General features: G+C 28.3%; 1 protein-coding gene, 1 non-coding gene and 1 pseudogene across 2 annotated transcripts; 2 read left to right on the forward strand and 1 right to left on the reverse strand.

The window, feature by feature from the left end:
- Nucleotides 1–6,425: 6,425 nt before the first annotated feature.
- Nucleotides 6,426–9,632, forward strand: LOC118044297 (glutamine synthetase nodule isozyme). The gene is made up of 12 exons (XM_035052541.2): nt 6,426–6,608; nt 7,084–7,123; nt 7,209–7,312; nt 7,434–7,482; nt 7,580–7,686; nt 7,828–7,915; nt 8,095–8,223; nt 8,328–8,402; nt 8,505–8,558; nt 8,676–8,713; nt 8,841–9,000; nt 9,089–9,632. Exons 1-12 carry the CDS (start codon nt 6,535–6,537, stop codon nt 9,239–9,241), a joined length of 1,071 nt encoding a protein of 356 aa, XP_034908432.1. The 5' UTR covers nt 6,426–6,534; the 3' UTR covers nt 9,242–9,632.
- Nucleotides 9,633–17,859: 8,227 nt separating this feature from the next.
- Nucleotides 17,860–18,525, reverse strand: LOC118044298 (uncharacterized; annotated as a pseudogene).
- Nucleotides 18,526–22,517: 3,992 nt separating this feature from the next.
- On the forward strand, nt 22,518–22,591 carry TRNAN-GUU (transfer RNA asparagine (anticodon GUU)). The gene has a single exon. It is a non-coding gene; the product is annotated as a tRNA-Asn (tRNA).
- Nucleotides 22,592–23,001: the final 410 nt, after the last annotated feature.

Consider the following 23,001-nt stretch of genomic DNA (forward strand, 5'->3'; position numbering starts at 1 on the left):
GATAGGCAACCCTTCTTGTGAAATATTTGAAATTGATCAAATCAATAGGTGACCTACCTTATTAAAATCGAGCTAAGTTTGACTTAAACAAATGGCAAGGAAACTGTCAAGCTTAAATTTGTTAAGTCTTACTATGCTAAAAAAAAATTACAATGAACCTTACTGGACTCAAGTTTGATAGAGCCTTGTTGGACTTAAAATTACAATGAACCCTACCAAAGTCTTGTTAGACTGAAATTTATTAAAATCTAGCTAGGCTCAAATTTGCTAGAGCCTTGTTGTGTTCAAAATTACAATAAACCTTGTTGGGTTCACACATGAATATCATAAGAGCATTGCACAATAATAAATAAATGCTTACATTTTAAAGATATATATCCTCTTTTATCTAATTTCTCCATTAATCAATTTAAGTTCACTGCTTCTATCTCGTGTCCTCCAGTTACTTAATTTTCATTGTTCTACTCAAGTTTACTGGTATACATTATCTATTCATTTTTATACTACTTGAAAAATGACAATTTGCTTTTGTCTATGATTCTTCCTAGTTGTTGTTTTAAGAGACTTTTCACCTTTTATTATTGATTAGAGTGTTTGTCCCCCCCACCCCACAACTTGGGATCTTATTGCATTGTGTTTATCATCATCATCATCATATACTTGACTTTATATACAATTTACCCCCAGATCCTTCTCCTTATTCATTCTTTTTAAAGAGTTGACACCATCAATTACTACTTGGAGAATGATAATTTCATGTATCCTTCTAGTTTGCTTTGATTTTAGAAAAATTGGTTCCTTTAACTGTTGCTCGATTTTAATCATAAAAAAATTGTTGGCTATACTGATTTCATCTTATGATAGAGTTCTTCATGTCATCATTCCAACTATATGATTGTTATAAAATATTTCCAATCAATTTATCCATGTTGTTCAAATAGCATTGTCCTTAGTTGAGGAGATGCACACTCATTGTCATAATTTATATATATTTTTTAGATAAACATGTCACTATCATTATCATAAAATTATCCCAGAGCTAATTTTACTACTCGTCCATAGGGGTGTTCACAGTTCGGTTCAGTTCGGTTTAGACTTAAAAAACCAACTGAACCAAATTATATTAATTTTGAGAAATATTAACCGAACCAAACCGAAAACCGATTAAAACCGAACCAGTCCGGTTCAGTTAAATCCGATTTTTTTGGCCAAAAAAACGAGAAACCTAATCCCATCATCTAGATTTTTCATATGACAAGAAGAAAACACAGACACAAAAAGAAGATAGATTTTACAGCCATGGTTTCCACAGTCATAAGTCCCATCGATCTCAACCATTACCACGAATAGTTACCAAAAGAAAGACAGCCAAGAATGAAAAGGGAGGAAAGATAAGAACAAGAAAAGGATACAAGTGACAAAGATGCGCAAAGATATTGTTGTAGCTTTGTTCTTCTCTTATGGAGTGTATATAGCAAGTACAAGCTACTATAAATTTTCAAGTTACAGAGGCTTATAAATATACAGAAGTAAGGGAGACAAACAATTATTAACTCCTATTTTCTTTACTCTGTTTTCATTGAAGATCATTGTTGGATGTGTATGTAATGTTGAAAACTGTGACCTTCGCATTGAAAGCTCGTTCAACAACCCACTCACTGGAAAGGAAGATTGGGAAACTGGGAAGGAAGATTTGGGAATTAATTGAGAGAAAGATTGAGAATTTTTTTGGGGCAGGCGGCGGCTTGTTGTGAGAGGCAAAAAGGTTATATTAACTTTTAAGGTTAGGTTACATTTTAAGTATTTATACCGCAAAGATTTGTGTAACTTTTGGCTTTTAGTGGGTCCGGTTTGGTTTGTGCCGGTTTCTAGTTCAAAACCGAAACCGAACCGGACCTGTTAAAATTTATGGTTTTGACAATCAGTTTAATCGGTTTTTCATTTCTGTTCAGTTTTTTCGGTTAATTTTTTTAAGGTTTTCTCAGTTAATCGGTTATTTTGAACACCTCTACTCGCCTATATAAGGTTCACAAACATTAACATGATCGTTGTCAAGAACTTTGCAAATTCACTTCATAACCATTTTTTTGTAATTCATTTTTCTTGTCTTAGGATTAGGCTACAAATTTTAATGATTGTATTCATTCAAGTTCAATTATTGAAATGAAATCATCAATATATAAATTTCAAAGTATTTTCATGAAGATTATAATTTGAAACCCAATTGGACTTTTAACTTTGAATTTCTTTCAATTAGACCACTTAATTTACTTTGATTTGGTTCTCAACTTTTGCCATTTTTTATTTTGGTCCTTGTCCCTTTGTGTTATTTTGGCCAATTTTACCCTAAATTCTATTTTTCTCTTCAAATAAACCCCTAATTGAATGAATTGTACTTTTCAAACTTTGTTATCTTTTTTCATTTTGATCCTTGATCTTTCAATTACTTTGGTTGTGACCAATTTCAACTTCTGTTTTTCAATTTATATTTAATTTAACCCTTAATTGTATTCACACATTATTTCCAGACCAACTATAAATTAACTTATTGCTCGATTGTAACCTAAATTGTATTTTATTTGAACCTTTTTTTTTTTTTTTTTTTGAAGATTTTGCTCTAAAAATGATTGTTTTTTTTTCTTACTATGTGAAGATACTTTCTTCTGAAAAATGTAGGGGTACAAATTGTGTTATAACGCAGTTTATAGGAAATTAAAGGGTTCATAAGAATACAAATTCTCTCTATTTGATTCTAAAATCTACTAGACAGAGAAAAAAATATGTGATATTTATAAGCATATGTGGAAAATGAACAAAATCAGCATAAATGCATTATTTTTTTTTCCTCTATATTTTCTGAGCTCCATTGCTACTTTGTTAAGTTCCAAGTCATTTTAAAAAAAATTACTACTCAGGAGGCAGAGTTTATCTTATAGTTTTAAAACCTGGCTTGACGGGTCGACTCAGGATCCGGCTAATATGGGGCTGAAACTGGATCAAATTGAAAAAAAAACAGGAAAAAAAAACCCGATGTGACCTGGCTAGTTGACTTAGTTGACTCAACAAGACCCAGCTACAAACCCAATTACAACCTGTTGATTTTTGTTTTTTTACTAAATTGATGTCGTTTAAATTTTTTTAAAAAAAATAATTCAGATAATTTAATAACCCGGTAAAAACTCAAGCTTTAAATTGGACCGCATCTAAAAACTATGGTCTACTTTTCGTCTTGATACGTTGCTTTTGATTAAAAAGATAAGATTTAGAGCAGTAACAGGCAAGGCCTATACTGTGGCTGAGGTAATAAAGTCTACAAGCAGCCACTTATTCGGAAGAACAGGGATAAGATTATGCATTTGAGGACTAAAAAAATGGATAAACAGTGATGATCAAATTTGAGTGGTTTGTATTAAAAAAAAATATATATAAGAGAAGAGAAATTGAGTGGTCTTACACAACCACAAAGTCTTCCAATACACTCAAACCGTAACCATCTTTATTGGTGAGAAATTGGTTTTTGCTAAATTTGGGTTGACTTGTAGAAAAGAGTTACAAGAAAAAAGTTTGAATATATATAGTAATAAAAAAATTAATTTATGTTCATGAAAGCTTCTTCGAATGTGCATTGTTAGTTTTTTTTCAATGGCTGACTTTATTTTTTAATTTGAATTTTCATAATAATAACAAAAACAACAACAACATCAATAAATTTCTATTAAAAAAAATGTTTATTTTGCCACTCTCATTTTTTTTATTATGATAGAATTATTATGATAGAAAACATTTATTATATCAAGTCAAATATTTAACATGTTTTTAATGAATACAAAGATTTATAATCATGTATATATATAAAAGAGATCATAGAGAAGTATTACCTAAAAAACCTTTATGGCATTATTTTAACGTAATCCAATCTATAGTAAAATATATCTTGAGTTACATAAAATTATATTTATTTCATTTGATCCAAAAAAAAAAATAAGCCTGGAGGTATTAATATCATTTTTATTTTTTTCATAGTTAAACTATTATTTTACATTCAAAATCAACAAAATATAGAAATGTTTACCAAAAACTTTCTTAACTTTGCATAAGCTTTTTAACAGTAAAAATATATATTTGCTCCTAGAGTCAAAATATTATTGTGATGCTAGATAAAAGTGTTTTGTGGTTTTTAAATTTTAATATAAAGTGTAATTACATCTTTAACCTTGAAAGAGGCAAAACATAAGCTTAGCATTTAAGGATATTTTTTTATAAGAGTATTTTTATACTTTTATATGAGTATTTTGTGTGTCACGGTCCTGGAGAATATTTTGATACTTTTCATATTTTTTAATGCTTAAAGTTGTTAGAGTGTACTCAATTTGTCTGAGTGCATAGGCGATGTCTGCATTATTCAAGTGGCACGTGTGACGCCACCCGATGAACATAATTGGCCTTCCGTCGTTCCCTTAGATGCCCCATCGTGCTTTCTTTTATTTAGAGTGGCGCGTGACAATTGAGGGTGGTCAGATTATCACCGATGGTTGTTTGATTTTTTCTTCTTCTTTTTTCTCACTTGATAAATAAGGTACACCATTGTTCTCTTTGTTTCTTACTTTTCAATTTCAATCCTCATTCTATTAATTTATTATTTCGTTCATTTTTCTATTTATAGAAATTTTTATTCTTTTCAATTTTGTCATTCAATTGCAATTTTCTCATATGCTTGATTTTTCATTTCGGTCCTTATTTTTTAAAAATTTCTAATTTTATCCTTAGCACTTTTGTTGAAGATCTTTTTATTTTAATTTCATTATTCAGTCAAAATTTTTATTTTTATTTTCAATTTAATCCTCATTCTTTTGATTTTTTTTTATTAAAGTTATTCTTCAATTCAATTAAACCCTCCATTTTAAAAATTTTATCCTCTAATTAATGTTTTTTTTCACCTTTATTTTTTTCGATCCTTTTGTGTAGTTGTTTTTTTTTTTTTTCTAATTTCATCTTTTAACATTTAATTTGTTGGGAATTTAGCTTCGTACAATCTTATTGTTCTCCATAAGTTTTTTTTTTTTAGTATTGGTTTTTTGATTATCATCAAGTATTTTATGGGTTTGTCCAAGTCTCATGACTTAAGTTATGTTTTTTGCATATCTTTTTTAATATAAGTTTTTTTTAGTTGTTCTATTTCTATTTTATTTTTTAAGATATTATTCCAATTCATCTATATTTTTATATATATAAATGAAGTTTATTTTTTTAAATAAAAAATATTTATTTTTAAAATTATATTATTGATGTATTCGGCCTTGCATAATATTTTTTATGACGTGAATTTATTTAGTTAGTTTTATTTGTGTTTATCTTCTAAATTATATATTTTTAATATATAAATTTATCTTTTATTTATTTAAATAAATAAACTCAATAAATATAGTAAAATGTATGTTTTTTATTATAAATATCTTTATCTTGTTTTCATTGACTTTTAATTTACATTTTAAAAAATACTAGTAATAAAACAAAAATGGATGCATTAAGGTTGGTGTCAGTAAGACTAACCCATTTCAGTCATTACCTACCGTTTACAATTTGACCTAACCACCACCACACCAATTCTTACGTTTTTTTTTCAATAATTAAGTTTTAATATTATTTTAATTAATTTCGTTTTTTTTTTTCAATACTCAAATTTCCAATTACTCTAGAAGAATATCAAAATCTCAGATAAATTTGTTAATACTAAAAAAAATAAGTTTTTTTTTTCTTTAGAGATAGCTGAAATGATATCTTCTTCACCTAACTTGCAATATTGTTTTGAAAGTTAATTGATTGATAAATTTTTTTTTTTTTTGTAGTGTTAGGTTTTGATAATAGTTATTTTTTAAATTATTTTTTATTTAAAAATATATTAAAATAATATTTACAATAAAAAATATATATTTTTTTAAAAAACATGGTATGATAATGCAAACAAACAAATTCTTAGTAGTCAAGTTGTGTTTTTTTTTTTTTTTTTTAGCGTGATGCAACTGCTACAATGATATTTTTTATCATGTATTAATCTAAATTGTTTTTTAAACATCAAATTTTTTGTACCAAATCTTCTTAATTATCATAGAATTCTTGAAATTACAAGCTCATGTCATTAAATTATTTAAATTTATAATTACTTATCTAAATTCTCTATAAGCTCTCTTCATATACAGGGACTTACAATGGCTTGAAGATATGTTGCCATTATTAAAATAAAAGGAGTACAAATTAATTTTTTAAATAACGGACTTAAAGAAACGGGAAAATAAGAAAAAATAAATCAATAAATATTTTATAAAGAAAAAAAAAAACTATCTTATAGTTTCAAATACCAATCAGAATTTGTTTTTTTTTTTTTTTTTTCCAACACAAAAATCCTTTCTATAAATAAGATTGCATCTTCTTCAGCTGTACCTGCGAGCCTCCCTATACAGAGCAGTCTCTCTCTAGATTCATAGTAAAACGCCTTCACCGTCGAGCTCTTTGTTTATCCTTCTTCTTGCTGCAAACATGTCTCTCTTGTCTGATCTCATCAACTTGAACCTCTCTGATACTACTGAGAAGATCATTGCAGAATACATATGGTATCAATCAGTTCCACTTTCTCTCTTTTTACAGTCTCTCTTCTCTGTCTTTTATCCATTTCCTTTTACTGCATATGATATCTTTTCTCAGTCCTCTGTTGTCCCCTCTTTCTGCGTTTGCCTTCTTTCTCCTTTGTTGGGGATTGCTGAAATTCTTTAGTTGATTATGGAACTCTTGTTTTTGCGTCTCCTAATTAATCCAATGAGTTTTGATCTCTTGTTGTACTTCAATGTTTTGCAAACAGTGTTATTTCCAAGTCCTCTGTTTTTCTCTTTCTCTTTATGACTGCATCTAAAAGTTTTCATTTTGCTCTTTCTTTTGGATTCTTTCATTTCTATCATTACAGGGCACCTTTTCGTTTTGCTTAATCTAAGAACTTGATCCCTCAAGTGTTTATATCACCCTCTTTAATGGGTGCTCTGTGTTTTGAGGTTTTTTCAAAGTTTTGATCTTGATATGTCACTTATGTTGCAGGATCGGTGGATCTGGTATGGATCTTAGAAGCAAAGCCAGGGTAACCAATATTTTATCTGTTCATGTTTCTATTACGATCCTTTTAGTTGTTTTCTTGTGAAAGTTTGTTGATTTACATGAAACAGACACTTAATGGAGTAGTGAGTGATCCTCATAAGCTTCCAAAGTGGAACTATGACGGTTCAAGCACCGGCCAAGCTCCCGGAGAAGACAGTGAAGTCATCTTATAGTACTCTCTCTCTCTCTCTCTCCCTCTCCCTCTCTCCCCCTTTCCCCCTCCCCCTTGTGCTTTAATGGCACTTGTCCTTCTGGTGCATGGATTTACTTTTGTTGTGATGTCATGAAAATAGCCCACAAGCAATATTCAAGGACCCGTTTAGGAGGGGCAACAACATCCTAGTAAGTCCCTTTCACTTATTCTAGTCAATTTGTCCGATTCATTCATTAATGGAGTTTCTAAGAAATTAATTCTTTTGATGACTTCAAATATATATAGGTGATGTGTGATGCTTACACTCCAGCAGGAGAGCCAATCCCAACTAATAAGAGATACAATGCAGCAAAAATTTTCAGCCATCCAGATGTTGTTGCTGAGGAGCCCTGGTATCTCTCTATCTGTCTTTATTTACTAAAGTTATTTTCAGATATTCTCCTTTTCTTATTTAATTAAGAATATTCTTCATTTTTAAAGGTTTTGTGGATTCTGTTTTAATTATTTTGAAATAATTTAATATAAACATTTAGGTATGGTATAGAGCAAGAGTACACCTTGTTGCAAAAAGATTTAAAATGGCCAATTGGGTGGCCTGTTGGTGGTTATCCTGGACCTCAGGTATCAATTTCTTTCTTTCTTTTTTTAGCTCGATTTACTTTTCCTTTAAATCTATTTTATTAACCATTATTTAACCTTTTTTTTTCCTTAATTCGTACGAAACACCATATCCTAATTTCTTAATCTCAAGGGATTTGTCTTCAATTAATATGAATTGAATTATTTGCTTGTTATATCAGGGTCCTTACTACTGTGGTGCTGGTGCTGATAAGGCTTTTGGCCGTGATGTTGTTGACTCCCACTACAAGGCATGCCTTTATGCTGGAATCAACATTTCTGGTATCAACGGGGAAGTGATGCCTGGCCAAGTAAATACAGATTTTACTTGATTCTTTTTAGCTGTCCAAGCTGACTTACATTATTTGTACTCCTGTCTGTTTTTCTGAACACATGAAATTTCTTGCTTAAACAGTGGGAATTCCAAGTTGGCCCCTCTGTTGGCATCTCAGCTGGAGATGAGTTGTGGGTTGCCCGTTACATTCTTGAGGTACTTTGAGCTTTCTTCTCAACGATCTGCACCATTCTGTAATAAATATGAAGTTTTAACCAAACATGCTGTTACTGATGCTGTGTGGTTTTATGACAACAGAGGATCACAGAGATTGCTGGAGTGGTCGTTTCCTTTGACCCAAAACCTATCGCGGTTAGATTTTGTATCTGAAATCTTTTTTCTTTTCTGATGCAAAAGTAGAGGATTAAGCATCTTATTGCTAAGCATTTGCACGTCTTCTTAACTTTGTTGAGTGCCTTGTCTTGCCAGGGAGACTGGAATGGAGCTGGTGCCCACACAAACTACAGGTAAGTGGTTGTGAATATTACCTTGGCACTGCAGTGAAAAACAAACCAAAGCGAAGGACTTTTTCTGCTACTTTTTTCCTCACATTTCAATAGAGTATCTAATAAAAGATTGCCGTGTTAATTTCAGTACCAAGTCCATGAGGAGTGATGGAGGGTTTGATGTTATCAAGAAGGCCATTGGAAATCTTAAATTGAAGCACAAGGAACACATTGCTGCTTACGGAGAAGGCAATGAGCGTCGTCTGACTGGTCGCCATGAAACAGCTGACATCAACACCTTCTCTTGGGTAAGAATTTTTCTTCATTGTGGGTTATTTGCAGCACTCATCTTTCAAAATTCAAGTACTCAATCGCTCTGTTACCTTCGTTGAATAGGGTGTGGCGAATCGTGGAGCTTCAGTTAGAGTTGGCAGGGATACAGAGAAAGCTGGGAAAGGTTACTTCGAAGACAGAAGGCCTGCTTCCAATATGGATCCTTATGTTGTCACCTCCATGATTGCAGACACGACCATTCTCTGGAAGCCATAAGAGATCACCACCATTCTTGTTTTCTGGTTGATTATTGTGATTATTGGCCCTTGTCTTTGCTTGAGGGACCTTGATAAGCTCTCTGCCTAATTAGAACTTGGTATTCCCATGGTATTATCATCTTGGTACAAGAATTGCCTCTTCGTTTTCCCCGTAATTGAATGAAAATAAAATTAGTAGCATATGAGTGCAGATTATTATTGGAAAAAATAAGAGTGCAACGAAGAATTGCCTCTTCGTTGTCCATTTCCTGAATTTAGCGTGTTGTTTTTTCCTTGAAACGAATGAATCAAGCTCCCCCTCCGTCCATTATATTGTGAAATTTGGTAGAACTGTAAACAAGGGTATATTTCTCAACTTATTTGTTTAATGAATTTATTATTTTGCTTTAGACTCATAATTCTTTTTTTAAGAAAATAAAATAGTTAGGGTGCAAAACACGAGGATATCATAGTTGCTTCAAAAAAAGTTTAAATGCAAACCGTACCGCTTTGGTCGGGCCTTGTTTGTTTTTCAACAATATTTATTTATTTATTAGCTTTTCCTTGTTAATAGTAGCTACCTCGTTACCAACCCACAAACGTACGCTAGCTTAGACCTTCATGATTGGAGTGTGAAAATGGTTTTTTTTTTATAATGTTTTTTTTAATACATTAAAATAATATTTTTTATTTTTTAATAATAGTATATTAAAATAATTTAAAAATATATAAAAAAATTAATTCTAAATAAAAAAATTAAAAATATAATGAAACACCATTTAAAACTTAGATATAAACATTTCTCTTAACTCAAATTTAGATATTTTTTTATAATGTGCTCATCAATAATTTCATAGTTTTTTTTTATTAATATAAATATTTTGAACCAATTTATATGTATTTTAATTAAAATTTTGAGATCACATAATAAATAAAATTTTCAATTCCAAGCTCTCGTCATTGCATTATTATTGGATTGCATCACGTACTAAATGATTTTTCCTTTCTTTCATCTTCTTACTGTTCTTTACTATTAATGCAATTTTTTAATATAAGAAAAAGAATAGACTTTTTATTGTCGTATACGTGAAAAATAAAAGATTTGTTTTTAACTCTAGAACATAAACATACCATCAAATTCACTTGGTTACCATCTACTTAGCCCCATTATTTGAACCGACTATGTAATCAACAATTCCTTAATTGCCTTCCTTGACCAATTAAGTCTATAATCTCCATCATTAGAGTCAACTATGTAAGCAGCAATTCCTTAATTGCCATCCATAGTCTCCATGAAAACATCAAAAAACAAACTTATTATTTAAAAAAATATATTTATGTTTTCAAATTGCATATAGCCAAATTACTCCAAACAAAAATCATGTTTGTATTTTTAATAAATAAAAAATAAAAAACACAAAAGGAAAAAAATATTGCATAATTTAGCATACCAACAAAAAAAATTTAAAAAAAATTATTTTGCACATATCATAGATTTAATAACAAGTTTCTTGAAGACATGGGGACTTGGTCTAAATTTTAAAAACATCAAAAAATTAATTTGTTTATTTTTAATATCAAGGATTATGAATACGTAAGACATATTATGATATTAAAAAAAAAACAAATCCAAAAAAATATGTTTTTGTTTTGAAATAGTTAAGATTGATTACAAAGTTATAGTTCTCCTTACTGTGATGATGGATTTATTTTAACTAATAAACAGATAAATGATTAAAAAAAAAAAAACCATCAGAGACTTAGTAATAATAAAATAAATAAACAATACAACTTATCTTAGGTAGGACGTGTTAAGGGTGATATTATTTTTTTTTATACATAATTAGTCTTTTTATTTAGACTCTAAATACTAATTAAGGTTTTTAATAACTAAAAAACACCAAATAGCAACTTCAAATCTTTTAAACTATAAAAAAAACTAGAATTATTTGTTTTTTTTCCTCACCGCTCAAGTTCTGATTCAAAAAGATGATTAAAACGAAGATACTTACATGCAAACATGTAGTATATAATATGCTCTCCAACAAGGAAATTATAACCGGAATCAGAGTTTCGTGAGTGAGACATCAAAATAAGTCACATGATTATAAAATTCTGACTTGCTTCAGTAATCTTGAAGGTTGAAGAAGACATGCTCGAGTAAAGAAAAGGGTGGTGAGAAGGGCGAGGAGCAGCACAAGTTAATAGCATGTTCAAGTAGATGGGAAGTAGTCTAGATCGTAACGTGTAAGATTTATGATTAGATTTTCTAAAGGGGTTTTTTTAGGATAATCCTTTTTTTTTTTTCCAGGTACAATAAGATATTTATTATTTATTTTTGTACTTAAAAAAAATTAATTTTTTTTTTATTTTTTTATTTAAATTTAATATTTTTTTTATGTTTTCGGATTATTTTAATATATTGATATTAGAAATAGTTTTTTAAAAATAAAAAAATAATTTTTTTAATATATTTATAAATAAAAAATATTTTAAAAAAAAACCATATGTTTTTTAAAAGTTTGAAATGATTTCTTGTATGATTTAATGACTTTGAAATTCTAAGCTATAATGTCACATCATGATTCTAAGAATTATTTGTCATAAAATGTTATGATTGATTGCTTTATTTCATAAAATGTTACGAATGGAAATGTAAATTTGGAATTGAGTTAGGTAAGGACAAATTGATACGGTGTATTTTAATGAATCTCCTAACTTTATTTTGGAAGGTTTGGTGAAGGGTTGGCAGGGAATTTTAGGATTTGTCTAGGAATAAAAAATAATTTTCATTTTCCACTTCTAGTTTCTCTTTTCTTTTGTAGCTTCTTTGAAAAAAAAAATATGTTTATTTATCAAGAATGAAGAGGATTTGTTTTCCTTAATAATTATAATTATATAAACATCAAGATTATAAATATTTAAAGTAAAAAAAATCAAAACCATAATTTATAATTATTATCTTAATATTTTATATTGGTGATCATTTAGTTATAAAATTTTAATTTTATTCCATTCAAATAGAAATTATGATGAACAAGCTGTGCTTGCTAACTCCAAAAAAAAAATCTTTTATATAATGTTTATAATAAAAATAAATAAAATCATGACACTAACTAAATATCAAAATATTAAAAATATATTTTAAATAATGGTTGTATATAAAAAAAAATTGTATTATTGATATTTTTTATTTAAAAAACAGTGAATTTAAAAAAAAAAAAAACCTTTGAAGAACATATAAAAATAAATTTTATTTACTCTTATTTTTTTAATCAAAATATTAATCTATGAAATTTGTGGATGACTTGGAAGTATTTAGGTCTTATGTGAATGAAAATAAAAGAAAAAAAAATTAAATATGCTGTTTCCTAGGTTGCGTAAAAAACAATCCCCCGTACTCGGTGATGATTGTAGCTGGGTACTCGTCATATTCGCAATTGTGATGCTCAAATAACTGTACAGTTGACAGCTTTACATTGATGACTTTAGTGGTTTTTTCTGTAGAAAAAAAAAAAAAAAAAAAACTATGATTGAGAGTTGAGACTGCTCGCAAGTGTATGTTGTACAGTGAGGGTGATTGCATCATGAAATTTAAAGGGCACTAATCCCACGAACCCTGAAGTTAACGACCATGTAAGCCTCCAGTGGCCATCATATGAGCAACTCCAAGGCTTGAACTTGAGACCACATAAAAAGCTGGTAAGTTGGTTAAAATTTTTTTTGTTATGTTCTTTAGATTCTGAATACATTATTCCTAAAAATATATTTTCAATTTTTTTAATCTAATACAAAGGTTGTGTTTTTTCTTAAAAACAAATGATGTTATACTGCCTCTGATAAAGATTCTATTTGGCATTACAGTTTAATAATATTTTTAAATTTTATATTATTTTTTTATATTTTTAAATTATTTTTTAATATATTAATGTCTAAAATAAATTTTAAAAAATAAAAATATATATTATTTTAATATATTTATAAATAAAAATTACTTTAAAAATAATTTGTGCGAAACTCTAAATGGCTCGAATTCGAATTAAAGTTATCAAAGTTAGAAGATAATTAACTATAATAAGTGATCATTTGATGGTTACCATATTTAACAAAGGTTAATAGTATATTTTCTGGTATGCTCTTAGCATTTTTTCTTGTTAATAATAATGATGTAGTTCTAGTTTTATTTTTTAATTTCATCTCACGAGATCGGAGAAAATTCCTTAAATCATGCAAGAAATCATTTCAAATATTTTTGGGTATGCTCTTAGCATTTTCTCTTGTTAATAATAATATAGTTCTTCAATATTTTTCTTGCATTAAAAGATATTCTCATAGTCCTCCATTATTAATATCATTATTTTTCTCCATAATTAAACCATATGTTATCTGTATAGAAAACAACAATAGTAGGTTGCTCTTAATTTCAGTGATCAAGGAGCACATAGATGAATTTAATTTGTTTGATATTGTGGTGTATAGTATTTTTAAAAAATATTTTTTAATTTGAAATATATTAAAATAATTTTTATTTAGATTTTTTATTTTTAATATTAACTTATAAAAATCATTTTAAGAACTAAAAAACATTAGTTTAATTATTCAATAACTTCAATTCTTAAAATTTTCATCCATACATGTTCTCGTGTGTTTTTATATCTTATATAATTCTCTATAATACACTATAAATTTGTAAAAAAATTTGAATAAAAAAATAAAAATAAAAATTATGATGATCAAGTTGTAATTACCAATGTCCACGAGAAGCGAGTCTCTCGGAAGGAAGAGAAATTAGAACATGTCTAATCTTTGAGAAATATTGATAAAATTGAGGATAATGCAACCATGACGAAGAAACCAAACGTGAATTGAGGATCATGTCCTAATGCAACCATGACGAAGAAACCAAGTTGGTTCTCCTTTTCCATTCTAATTCCGCGCTACAAAAATCCAATGAGATCGGACCACATAAGAAAGCACACATCGTCCCATGTGAGGTTTCCATTTAAGAATCTTTAATTATCGATCCTAAAGTAGATAAGATCATTAAATATGAGTGTGTCCTAAAATGCTGTTTTATTTTTGTGTTTTAAAAATATTAAAAAAAAATATTTATTTATTTTTAAATTGTTTTAATATATTAATTTTAAAATGTAAGGAAGCTCTAAAGCATGAGCATTTCTTGAAGCTTTTACTCAGCAGACGAAACGACAATCACTACCATCGTAGAAAGAAACAAACAAAAGAAAGAAACTGCTAACATTACATGGTGCATGGTTATGTGGAAGGCATGAGAGAAAATGGGTGTCTCCATTTGCGATTTCTATACACTTGGTGAAAATTTAAAAAAGAAAATGATTATTTTTATTTTTTGGTATAACCTAATGTAGAATCCAATCAATTTTGGACTACGTGATATATTATAAGAAATCATGACATCTCTTTTTTAAAAATATAAACCTAAAACCTCCACATAAAAATTTTAAAATTGAACAAGTATCATATATTTTTGGTCTTTTTTAAAGTAACGTTTGGCTATCATTTAAAAATAAATATTTATATTAGAAATATTTATTTTGCTTCTATTTCTTCAACTAAACATGTTTATATTATTTTTGTATTTATCCATTCTATCATAAGATAATTAAAAGGGATTAGTGAAAAACTTTGCCTTATGAAAAAGCACATCTGGGTCCATTTCCAAGAGTTTCTTGCAATGTGGCATCAAAAATGCTTAATTTGAAAAACTCAAATTCACTTTTCTTAATTAAAACATAATTAAAACTTCAAGTTCAAAGATACCTTGAACAAATTTTCAAGTTTTTTAGTATTGTGCCAAGGCATGTTTTTAGCATCTTTAGTCCTTTGAAACCTTTTTCATTTTAACCTGTATTTTTAAGGTTTTTATGTTTTTTTTAATACAACTTCAGTAAAATTATTAGGATTTCTTTCAGAATTGAAGCTTAATTTAAAAACAATGATTATGATTTTTTTTTCTTTAATAACAACATTTGTTTATTTGTCTTTACGTTAAAAAACAATTCGATAGGGACGGGCCACCTATCTAATGAGTACTGGGTTTTTAAGATCTAAGGACCACGGAAGGGAAGATAGATTTATTTGTAACACGACATAACGGGCTTGGAACAATATGCATGTCAGTCAGAAATATAGGCCCAGAAAAGCACAGCTGGATTTTATGCTGGTAATTGGATAATATATGGTCACAGAAAAATCCAATTACAGCATACTGAGCTCATGAACTAAGAGCCCTGCCCATAAAATAAATAAATAAATAAAAACAAAAGTACAGCCTCTCCAAAAGAGAAGCATCCACTTCATAGGGAAAAAATAAAAAAATTCTGATGAAAGACTACATGATATTTAGATTCCAAACATACACCCAGCAGGTTTCTCCTTATAATATTATAATTATTAAACTATAGTTTTTAAAACTTAATCAGGAGATTGATTTAGGACAAGTTTCAAGATTATGGATGATCAACTTAATTTTTTAGTTTTATAAAAAACACAAAATTATCATTTTAAGGATAAGTTCAAAAAGAAAAAAAATTAACGAGTTTTGATTGTATTTTTCCTAAGCTAACCGAGTCGCGAGTCAACCATGGTTTTTGAAAGGTCACTCCAAAGTTAAATTATTCTTTTATTTTTTTTGTAACTAGGCCTGATTTATGCCCTGGCATCCATGGGTTAACCTGTCCAATTAAGTTAGATTTTAAAATAGTGATTAAACTAGCCTAGAGATCGATTCAATACGGAAAGGTTTGGATTACAAAGCAGGTAGGTTAACCTAGAAATTTTTTTAAAAAAAATCAATAAGTTTTAATCATGTCTCAGCCTCTCAGGTTGACTTATGAGGTCGACTTTGTCAACTCCGAGTTGATTTTTTTAAAAGCCAAGTTAGCTAAGTCCTTGATTGATTATCGGGTTAAACTGGGTTTAATAACATTGCTTTTGCTATTATTATTATTATGTCATGTTTCAAAAGAGGGGGCATACATGTTAAAAGAGAAAATTCTTTGTGAACATTTGTAATTTAAAAAGATAGGTCCCAGACTACAATGGGATCCTGTCCAAGGACAGACAACATGACCAGATCATGGCTGTTTCAAGTTTATGTGTTACTGAAAAATCCATTACAGAAACAAACTCAAGAAATAGAGACAGCCCATTGTAGTTTGTCCTTGGACCTCAGCCTATCAACACTCCACCTGTGTAATTTGGATTCGTGGGTTGGATTAGACTGAATAGAGTGTCGTTAATTATTTTTAAAGTATTTTTTATTTAAAAATATATAAAAATAATATATATTTTATTTTTTAAAATATATTTTTGATATTACCATATTAAAATAATTTAAAAACATAAAAAAATCAATGTTTCTACAAAGGGAAACTATTCGTGAATATTTAGGATTGAATTTTTTTTTTAACATTTTAAATTGAGATCTTGTTTGTACAAAAAATAAGAGGAAGAGATCTTGCCATATTTAAAATAACATTATTAAAAACTTGGTAAAAAAAAACACGGTAAGTAATAATTAGGTTTATTTATACCTCGGATTGTATTATAAGGAAATCATGATTCTCTTAAGTTTGGAAAACAATAATAAATTAACTGTCTTGGATTTTATTATAGACATGTTTGATTATGGACTAATAAAAAGGGGCATCGGAATGCTAAACCATGCTTTATTATTTTGCCAATGCTTTAAAAATTTAATTCTCAAAGGTTGTTATTCTTTCTCGAAGTTTCCTATCTCCATCAAAAAAATAAAATTGGGTCAACACTCTGCAGAGGGGAAATATATGCCAAACTATTAAACCGGAGTTTTTTTTTATTATTAATATAGATATTCAAGCTAGTTTACGTGTATTTTCAATTAATTCTATGAGTTTTAAAATTAATAATTATATAAATTTTTAATAACTCTGAAATTTATAAAACTCGAATTAATAATTTTTAAAAATAAATTTAAAATTTAATAAATTAAATTACACCCTTCTAAATATTTTAGATCGGGAGTTCTTCTTGTTATTACTAGGATTATAAGAAACCATGGCGCAGCCGCGCCATTGATGGTTATGGGCCATGGTGCAGCCATTGATGGTTAGTTTTTGTGGACTATTTAGCACTGATTAATTTGAGAATCTGTCATTATTCAAGTGGAAAAAGCATATTACAGAAGTATATTAATCGCATCAAAATCATGGACTGATTATGAGTTTTAGATTTCTGAATTAATTTTCAATTAAAAATCCAGGTTCAATTTCTTCTGATATTACACATTTGGAGAACGAATCACTACTGATTATGAGTTTTATTTAGCTAAGAACAACTGTTTCTATTTATAATTAATAATTAGTTAAAAAAAAAAAAAAGGGCATATTACTTGGCCATGAATTGGACTTTTCACCACCCGGACGATGATGGGGTAGTTAAGGTAATCATATTAAAAAAAAGAACAACAGAAATATTTCCAAGAAAATAAAATTATAACCTTATGCTAAAAATCAAAATTAAGATAACGGCAAGATGTCCCTTCCTTATTATAAATATGTTCAAGATTTATGAGGAGTGGTGGTGGAACGAAGCAAGGAACCAAGAACTGTCTACGAGTTCATCAAAACTGAGAATTAATTATAAAAACTACCACATACTTTAATCGTTATTTACAAAATATCAAAAAAGAAAAAAACAGGGGAGATACCATAGAAGAAGAACGATGCTAAAGCAAAACCCTGTGGATTCTTTCTTGCTACTGAAAAGAAGCCCTAAACCGCCATGATCATCAAGATTATTTCCACAACTCTTATGAATCCCCAACGGAGATGGGCCTGCCTGCTAATCCCAGAGGAGAGCGAGAAACTTGATGCGATCTGGCGGCGAACTCTCTAATAACAGGTCTCATTTCAGGCTGCCCGGCCGGTAACCAATCCAAGATTTTGTAACAAGATTCTTGCTTTATCTTCTTCACTTGATTATGAACTGGAAATCCCACTTGCTCCTCCACAACCCCATCTTCCTTCTTCATGTTGCTGTTGCTGTTGCTGTTTCCTCTTCTATGCTCCATCTTTTTCCCTGAGAATATTGAAGAATAATCGTCCGACGACTTTCTCTTGATGATTCTGTGTTTTTGAAGGGCAAGGAAGAAGTGTGTGTGTGTGTTTCTTTATATAGGTAAGAAATGGAGGCAGAGCAAAAGAAGATACGAATTTGAGACGTAAGAGAAGAAGGGAGGGCAACAAAGTTTGGTGGGAAAGATCTATCTACATGTGTGGATTGTTTTTAGACGACTGACTTGGACCAAGTTAAGAGAAAAAAACTTTCAAAATCCACACGCTATTTTGACGTTTATGTATAATTTTCTTGGTATTTTGTCATTTTATGTAATGATTATTAGTTATTATTTTTTATTTAATTATTATTATTACTGGCCTCAAAAGGAAGAACATACCAAGTTGTGAAGATCACATGATGTGTTCGTGAAGGAAATAAAATTTAATTTCGTAGGCGTGACAAGGAAACATGCAAGCATGGAATGAATCTTAAACCTAATTCTATAAAAGCATTGGATATAATGATTTTTAGCTGCCTATATAGATCTTATTTAATTCTTACACAAAAAGATCACAAGGGGAAAACAGAGAAAGTGTTTAGGTCTAATTATCTTAGGTTGTATTTTCTTGTGAAATTAAATGAAAAATTGACCTCTTTTTATTAAAATTGAAATTTACAAGTATAAAAATGCTGGATGAGTCTTAAGAAACCGTTTGGAAACGTTGTGCAAACAACGTTCTTAAAAATATATATTTTTTATTAAAAATAAAATTTTTTTTATATGTTTTGAATCGTTTTAATGTGCTGATCTCAAAAAATAACTTTTAAATATTATTTTAATGTATTTCAACATAAAAAATACTTTGAAAAAAACCACAATCATATTTTCAAGTAAGATATACAAAATAAACACAGTCACCCCCTATTCTCTTATCCTCTTTCTCTCATCCCAAGAGCCAAAAAATTTATCTCAAGCATATAATTGAAATATTAAATTAAGGATGTTTGAAAATCACATTTATTAGCAAAATCTTAAGAGTAAATGGCATTCCTAAAAGTGTTGAAAGCACAATTAAGATTGAGATTCATGATATCTTCTCTCCATCAGGCATCAGCCTATTAATGAAAAAGGGTTGTGTTTGATACACGTATCTAATTAAAAATCTGTTTACTTTTATGTTTTAAAATAATTTTAAAAAAATTTAAATTTTTTTTCTTCAAATTGATATTTTTTTAATGTTTTTATATTGTTTTATTATGCTAATATCAAAAATAAATTTTAAAAAATAAAAAAAATATCATTTCAATAATTATTTTTTAAAAAATACTTTAAAAATAATTATTTTCACAGTATCAAGTTTTAAATTTCATGACTAATTCAATATTAAGGTGTGAACGTTGATGGGAATATTTTAGCATCGAGAAGTGAGAAAAAAAGAAGATAATGCTCTATTGCCAAGAGATTACCAAAGACTCTGACATTTGACTATGTCCACTTATATGTTTTCAGATAACTATGCCATACCGACACATTGTTTTCAACCATTTTAGTAAACGGAATCAATTTCTGAACAAATGGAATTACTTCTTTACCCTATTGAGTATATTTTGTTAGTAACCATCTTCGAAAAAATATATTTATATTAGTAGCTTTGCATTTTTTTCACCTTAAATCATCCGATAGTATTTCTAAATTCTAATCTCTCTTCTGTGTGAAAGCAATCCCTCATCTAATTCTATTGTTAATGCTATAGTTGTAAAATCTAAATAGAGACAAATTGAAAAAACACTGAGCCAAATAAAAAAATAAACTAAATAAGTTTGAATCAGTTTTTATTCTAAAAAACCAAACCAAACTGAAACCAAGTTATTTTTTTTTATAAAAATCGAACCAAACCAAACCAAACCGAATCGAAAATGATCATTTATAAATCAAACTCAAGTTAATTAAGTTAATAAGTCAACTCAAGTTTTCAAACGAGTTAATTTAGTGTTTTTCTTTACTTTTTTTTTTCAATTAAACTGATTTAGATCTTGAATAAGCTTACCGAGCAGGTTTGAATTTCACAATTATTGGTTAAATCAATTCCTTCTCCTTGCAAGGTTGTTTTAGAACTCATAAATATAAATAGTTTGTTTAAAGTTTAATTAGTGGGATAAGTTTAATTTTAACAGTGAAAATCAAATCAAATTATTTTAATTATTTAGGGAAAAAAATATTTTGGATGAAATTTAAGATAATAATTTCTTTTTTAAAATATAGTGGAATGATTAAACCCTAGAGCTAAGAATTGAACACAAGATCGAAGACTAATCCATATAATTTGATCAAATTCAAGAAGACTAAAAGTTCAAGGTCATAAAAAAAAGCTAATAAAGAAGTCAAATTCTGTTTGATCCTTCTTCTACAATACAAGACATCATCATTCAAAAGCAGCCACATCGGGAAATCAGAAGTGGAGGTGGAGTTGATTGTTTGGCCGTGTAGCACATGATGGCAGTTGCGTTATTTCAAAGAACTTCAGGGGCCTTCATGTAACCTTAACAAGAATTATAAAACTCTTGACGTGCCGTTGACGTTGTTAGGCGGTTAGAGTTTGTTAAAATGGGAGACGGCAGTCGTTAACGTGAAGTTGAAATAATCAGCCACGTGGCTTTGCTACTTCTAAACGCAATCACCACACCCCCTAGCCTCAGGAGAAACTCGTTCTTTTGCGTCAAATCTTGGCAGGAACCGATCACCACGTGGCCTTTTCTTTTCTTTTTTATTATATTAATGTTTTTTTAAAATTAATTTGTACACCAATTAAAATTAAATTATTTTTAAACAATTTTAAAGTTGTATCCTTTATATCAGTATATAAAGGTGAAAAATTAATTAAATTATCCATAAAAATCAAAGCAAAAAAATTAAATCAAGTTAAAATTAACTAAAAAACCTCATTATAAACTAAAAATTTATTAAAATTAAAACCTATAAAAAATAACCTAATAAAAAATACATAAATTAAATTAAATTCATTCAATTTTAAAAATATAAAACTGAATTGTTTAGATTGATTCATCTTTTAATTTAGTTTTAAAAAAAATTATTTTGTTGATTTTATTTTATTGAAATCAAATTATTTGAAGCAATGATAACCCTAATATGTACAAATGAATTATAATTTTTTTTAGAAACCACCTTCAAGGTTTGAATCAAATAAATAAAAGAAAAAATATATATTCTTAATCACTACAGAAATTTTGAAAATTAAAAACTTTAACTTGCTGGACATTAAAATATTGCTCACCAATGGCATCTTTACGTGGACAAGTGGCCCTATTTAGTTAAATAGTGGGTTTGAAAGTGAGATATTCTTAATGATATAATATATAAAATTAATATCAGAATGACCGTGTTTGATATCATTTTAAATAATAACTAAAATTCATAAATAACAATATATTATTTTGAATACTCTAAGGACATTTAAAAAAAATGATCGTGTTTGATATCTTAAAAGCTTTCCACTAGTATAAATTTATTTTTTTAATACTTTGCACATTTTATTTTTTATAATATATAACCAAATTTAGACATATAATTTGTCAAATAATCATCTCAACCCAATAACTTAAGTTGTTAGGTGAGGTTTTAAGATATAATTTATATTATTATCTAACACACCTCTTCAAGTAAAAGCCCTCCGGACTTTAAACTTTCACAAACTTACATTATCATATACTTAATTTTTATCAAATAAATAAAGATGTTGAAATTTAAACTCGTGATATTTGATCATCAAGATTCTGATATCATGTTAAAAAACTATCTCAATCTTAAATTGTTAGGTGAGGTTTCAGAATATAATTTATATTATTCTCTAACATAATAAATATATATTATTAAAACACTACAAAACATAACCTCACTATCCTTGCTAACATTTAAAGCAGCAAATAAATTGAATCCGTAACATTAATTCTAACTACTATTTCATCTTGGAAGAAATAGATTTTTAATAACATAAAAATCATGTATCTTGTCCTAAAATCCAAGAAATTGACGAATACTTGCATTGCCATGCAATTTTTTATCAGCAATGCTATTCTGTATCCGTATCTGTGCTTTCTAAACGGCAGTTCAATAAGTGAAAAATTCAACTTTTCCAAGTAAAGATCAACCTTTTTCTACATTTGTTTATCTAAATGATGTTGGAATGACCCATCAATCAGCTGGAATAGCTCAGTTGGTTAGAGCGTGTGGCTGTTAACCACAAGGTCGGAGGTTCAAGCCCTCCTTCTAGCGATTCCTTTTTCTTTTTTCCTGTACGGCTGTGCTTTATCAAAGCTTTTGTTTTGAGTTTACATCCTTTCATTAACAAGCACAAAACAAAGTGAAAAGTGTGCTTCATAATTTTTATTTATTTTTTTATAATTTAACAATTTTATTTTTTTTTTTAATTTATTTTTTTTTCCAATCATATTAAATTATTTTAAAAATTATAATTTGTGATTTTTTTTTATTTTTTTTATAAGATTATATATCGGTCTCATAGATTTACATATTTATTTTTTTTCAATTTCAACCTTCAACATTAAATATGTTAGAAGTGAGATTTCATAATTTTTTTGATATATTTTTTTATGAATTTATCTTGATTTTATGATTCAGAAAATAGATTTAATAGGTTAACCTAAGTTGATTTGGGTTACTTT

The sequence above is a fragment of the Populus alba genome, chromosome 12 (assembly GCF_005239225.2).
Source record: "Populus alba chromosome 12, ASM523922v2, whole genome shotgun sequence".
Classification (NCBI taxonomy): Eukaryota; Viridiplantae; Streptophyta; class Magnoliopsida; order Malpighiales; family Salicaceae; genus Populus; species Populus alba.

Coding starts and splice junctions, on each gene's coding strand:
- LOC118044297 (XM_035052541.2), top strand. CDS start 6,535: ATGTCTCTCTTGTCTGATCTCATCAACTTGAACCTCTCTGATACTACT. Junction 7,124..7,208: donor ATCTTAGAAGCAAAGCCAGG/GTAACCAATATT, acceptor TACATGAAACAG/ACACTTAATGGAGTAGTGAG. Junction 7,483..7,579: donor GGAGGGGCAACAACATCCTA/GTAAGTCCCTTT, acceptor AAATATATATAG/GTGATGTGTGATGCTTACAC.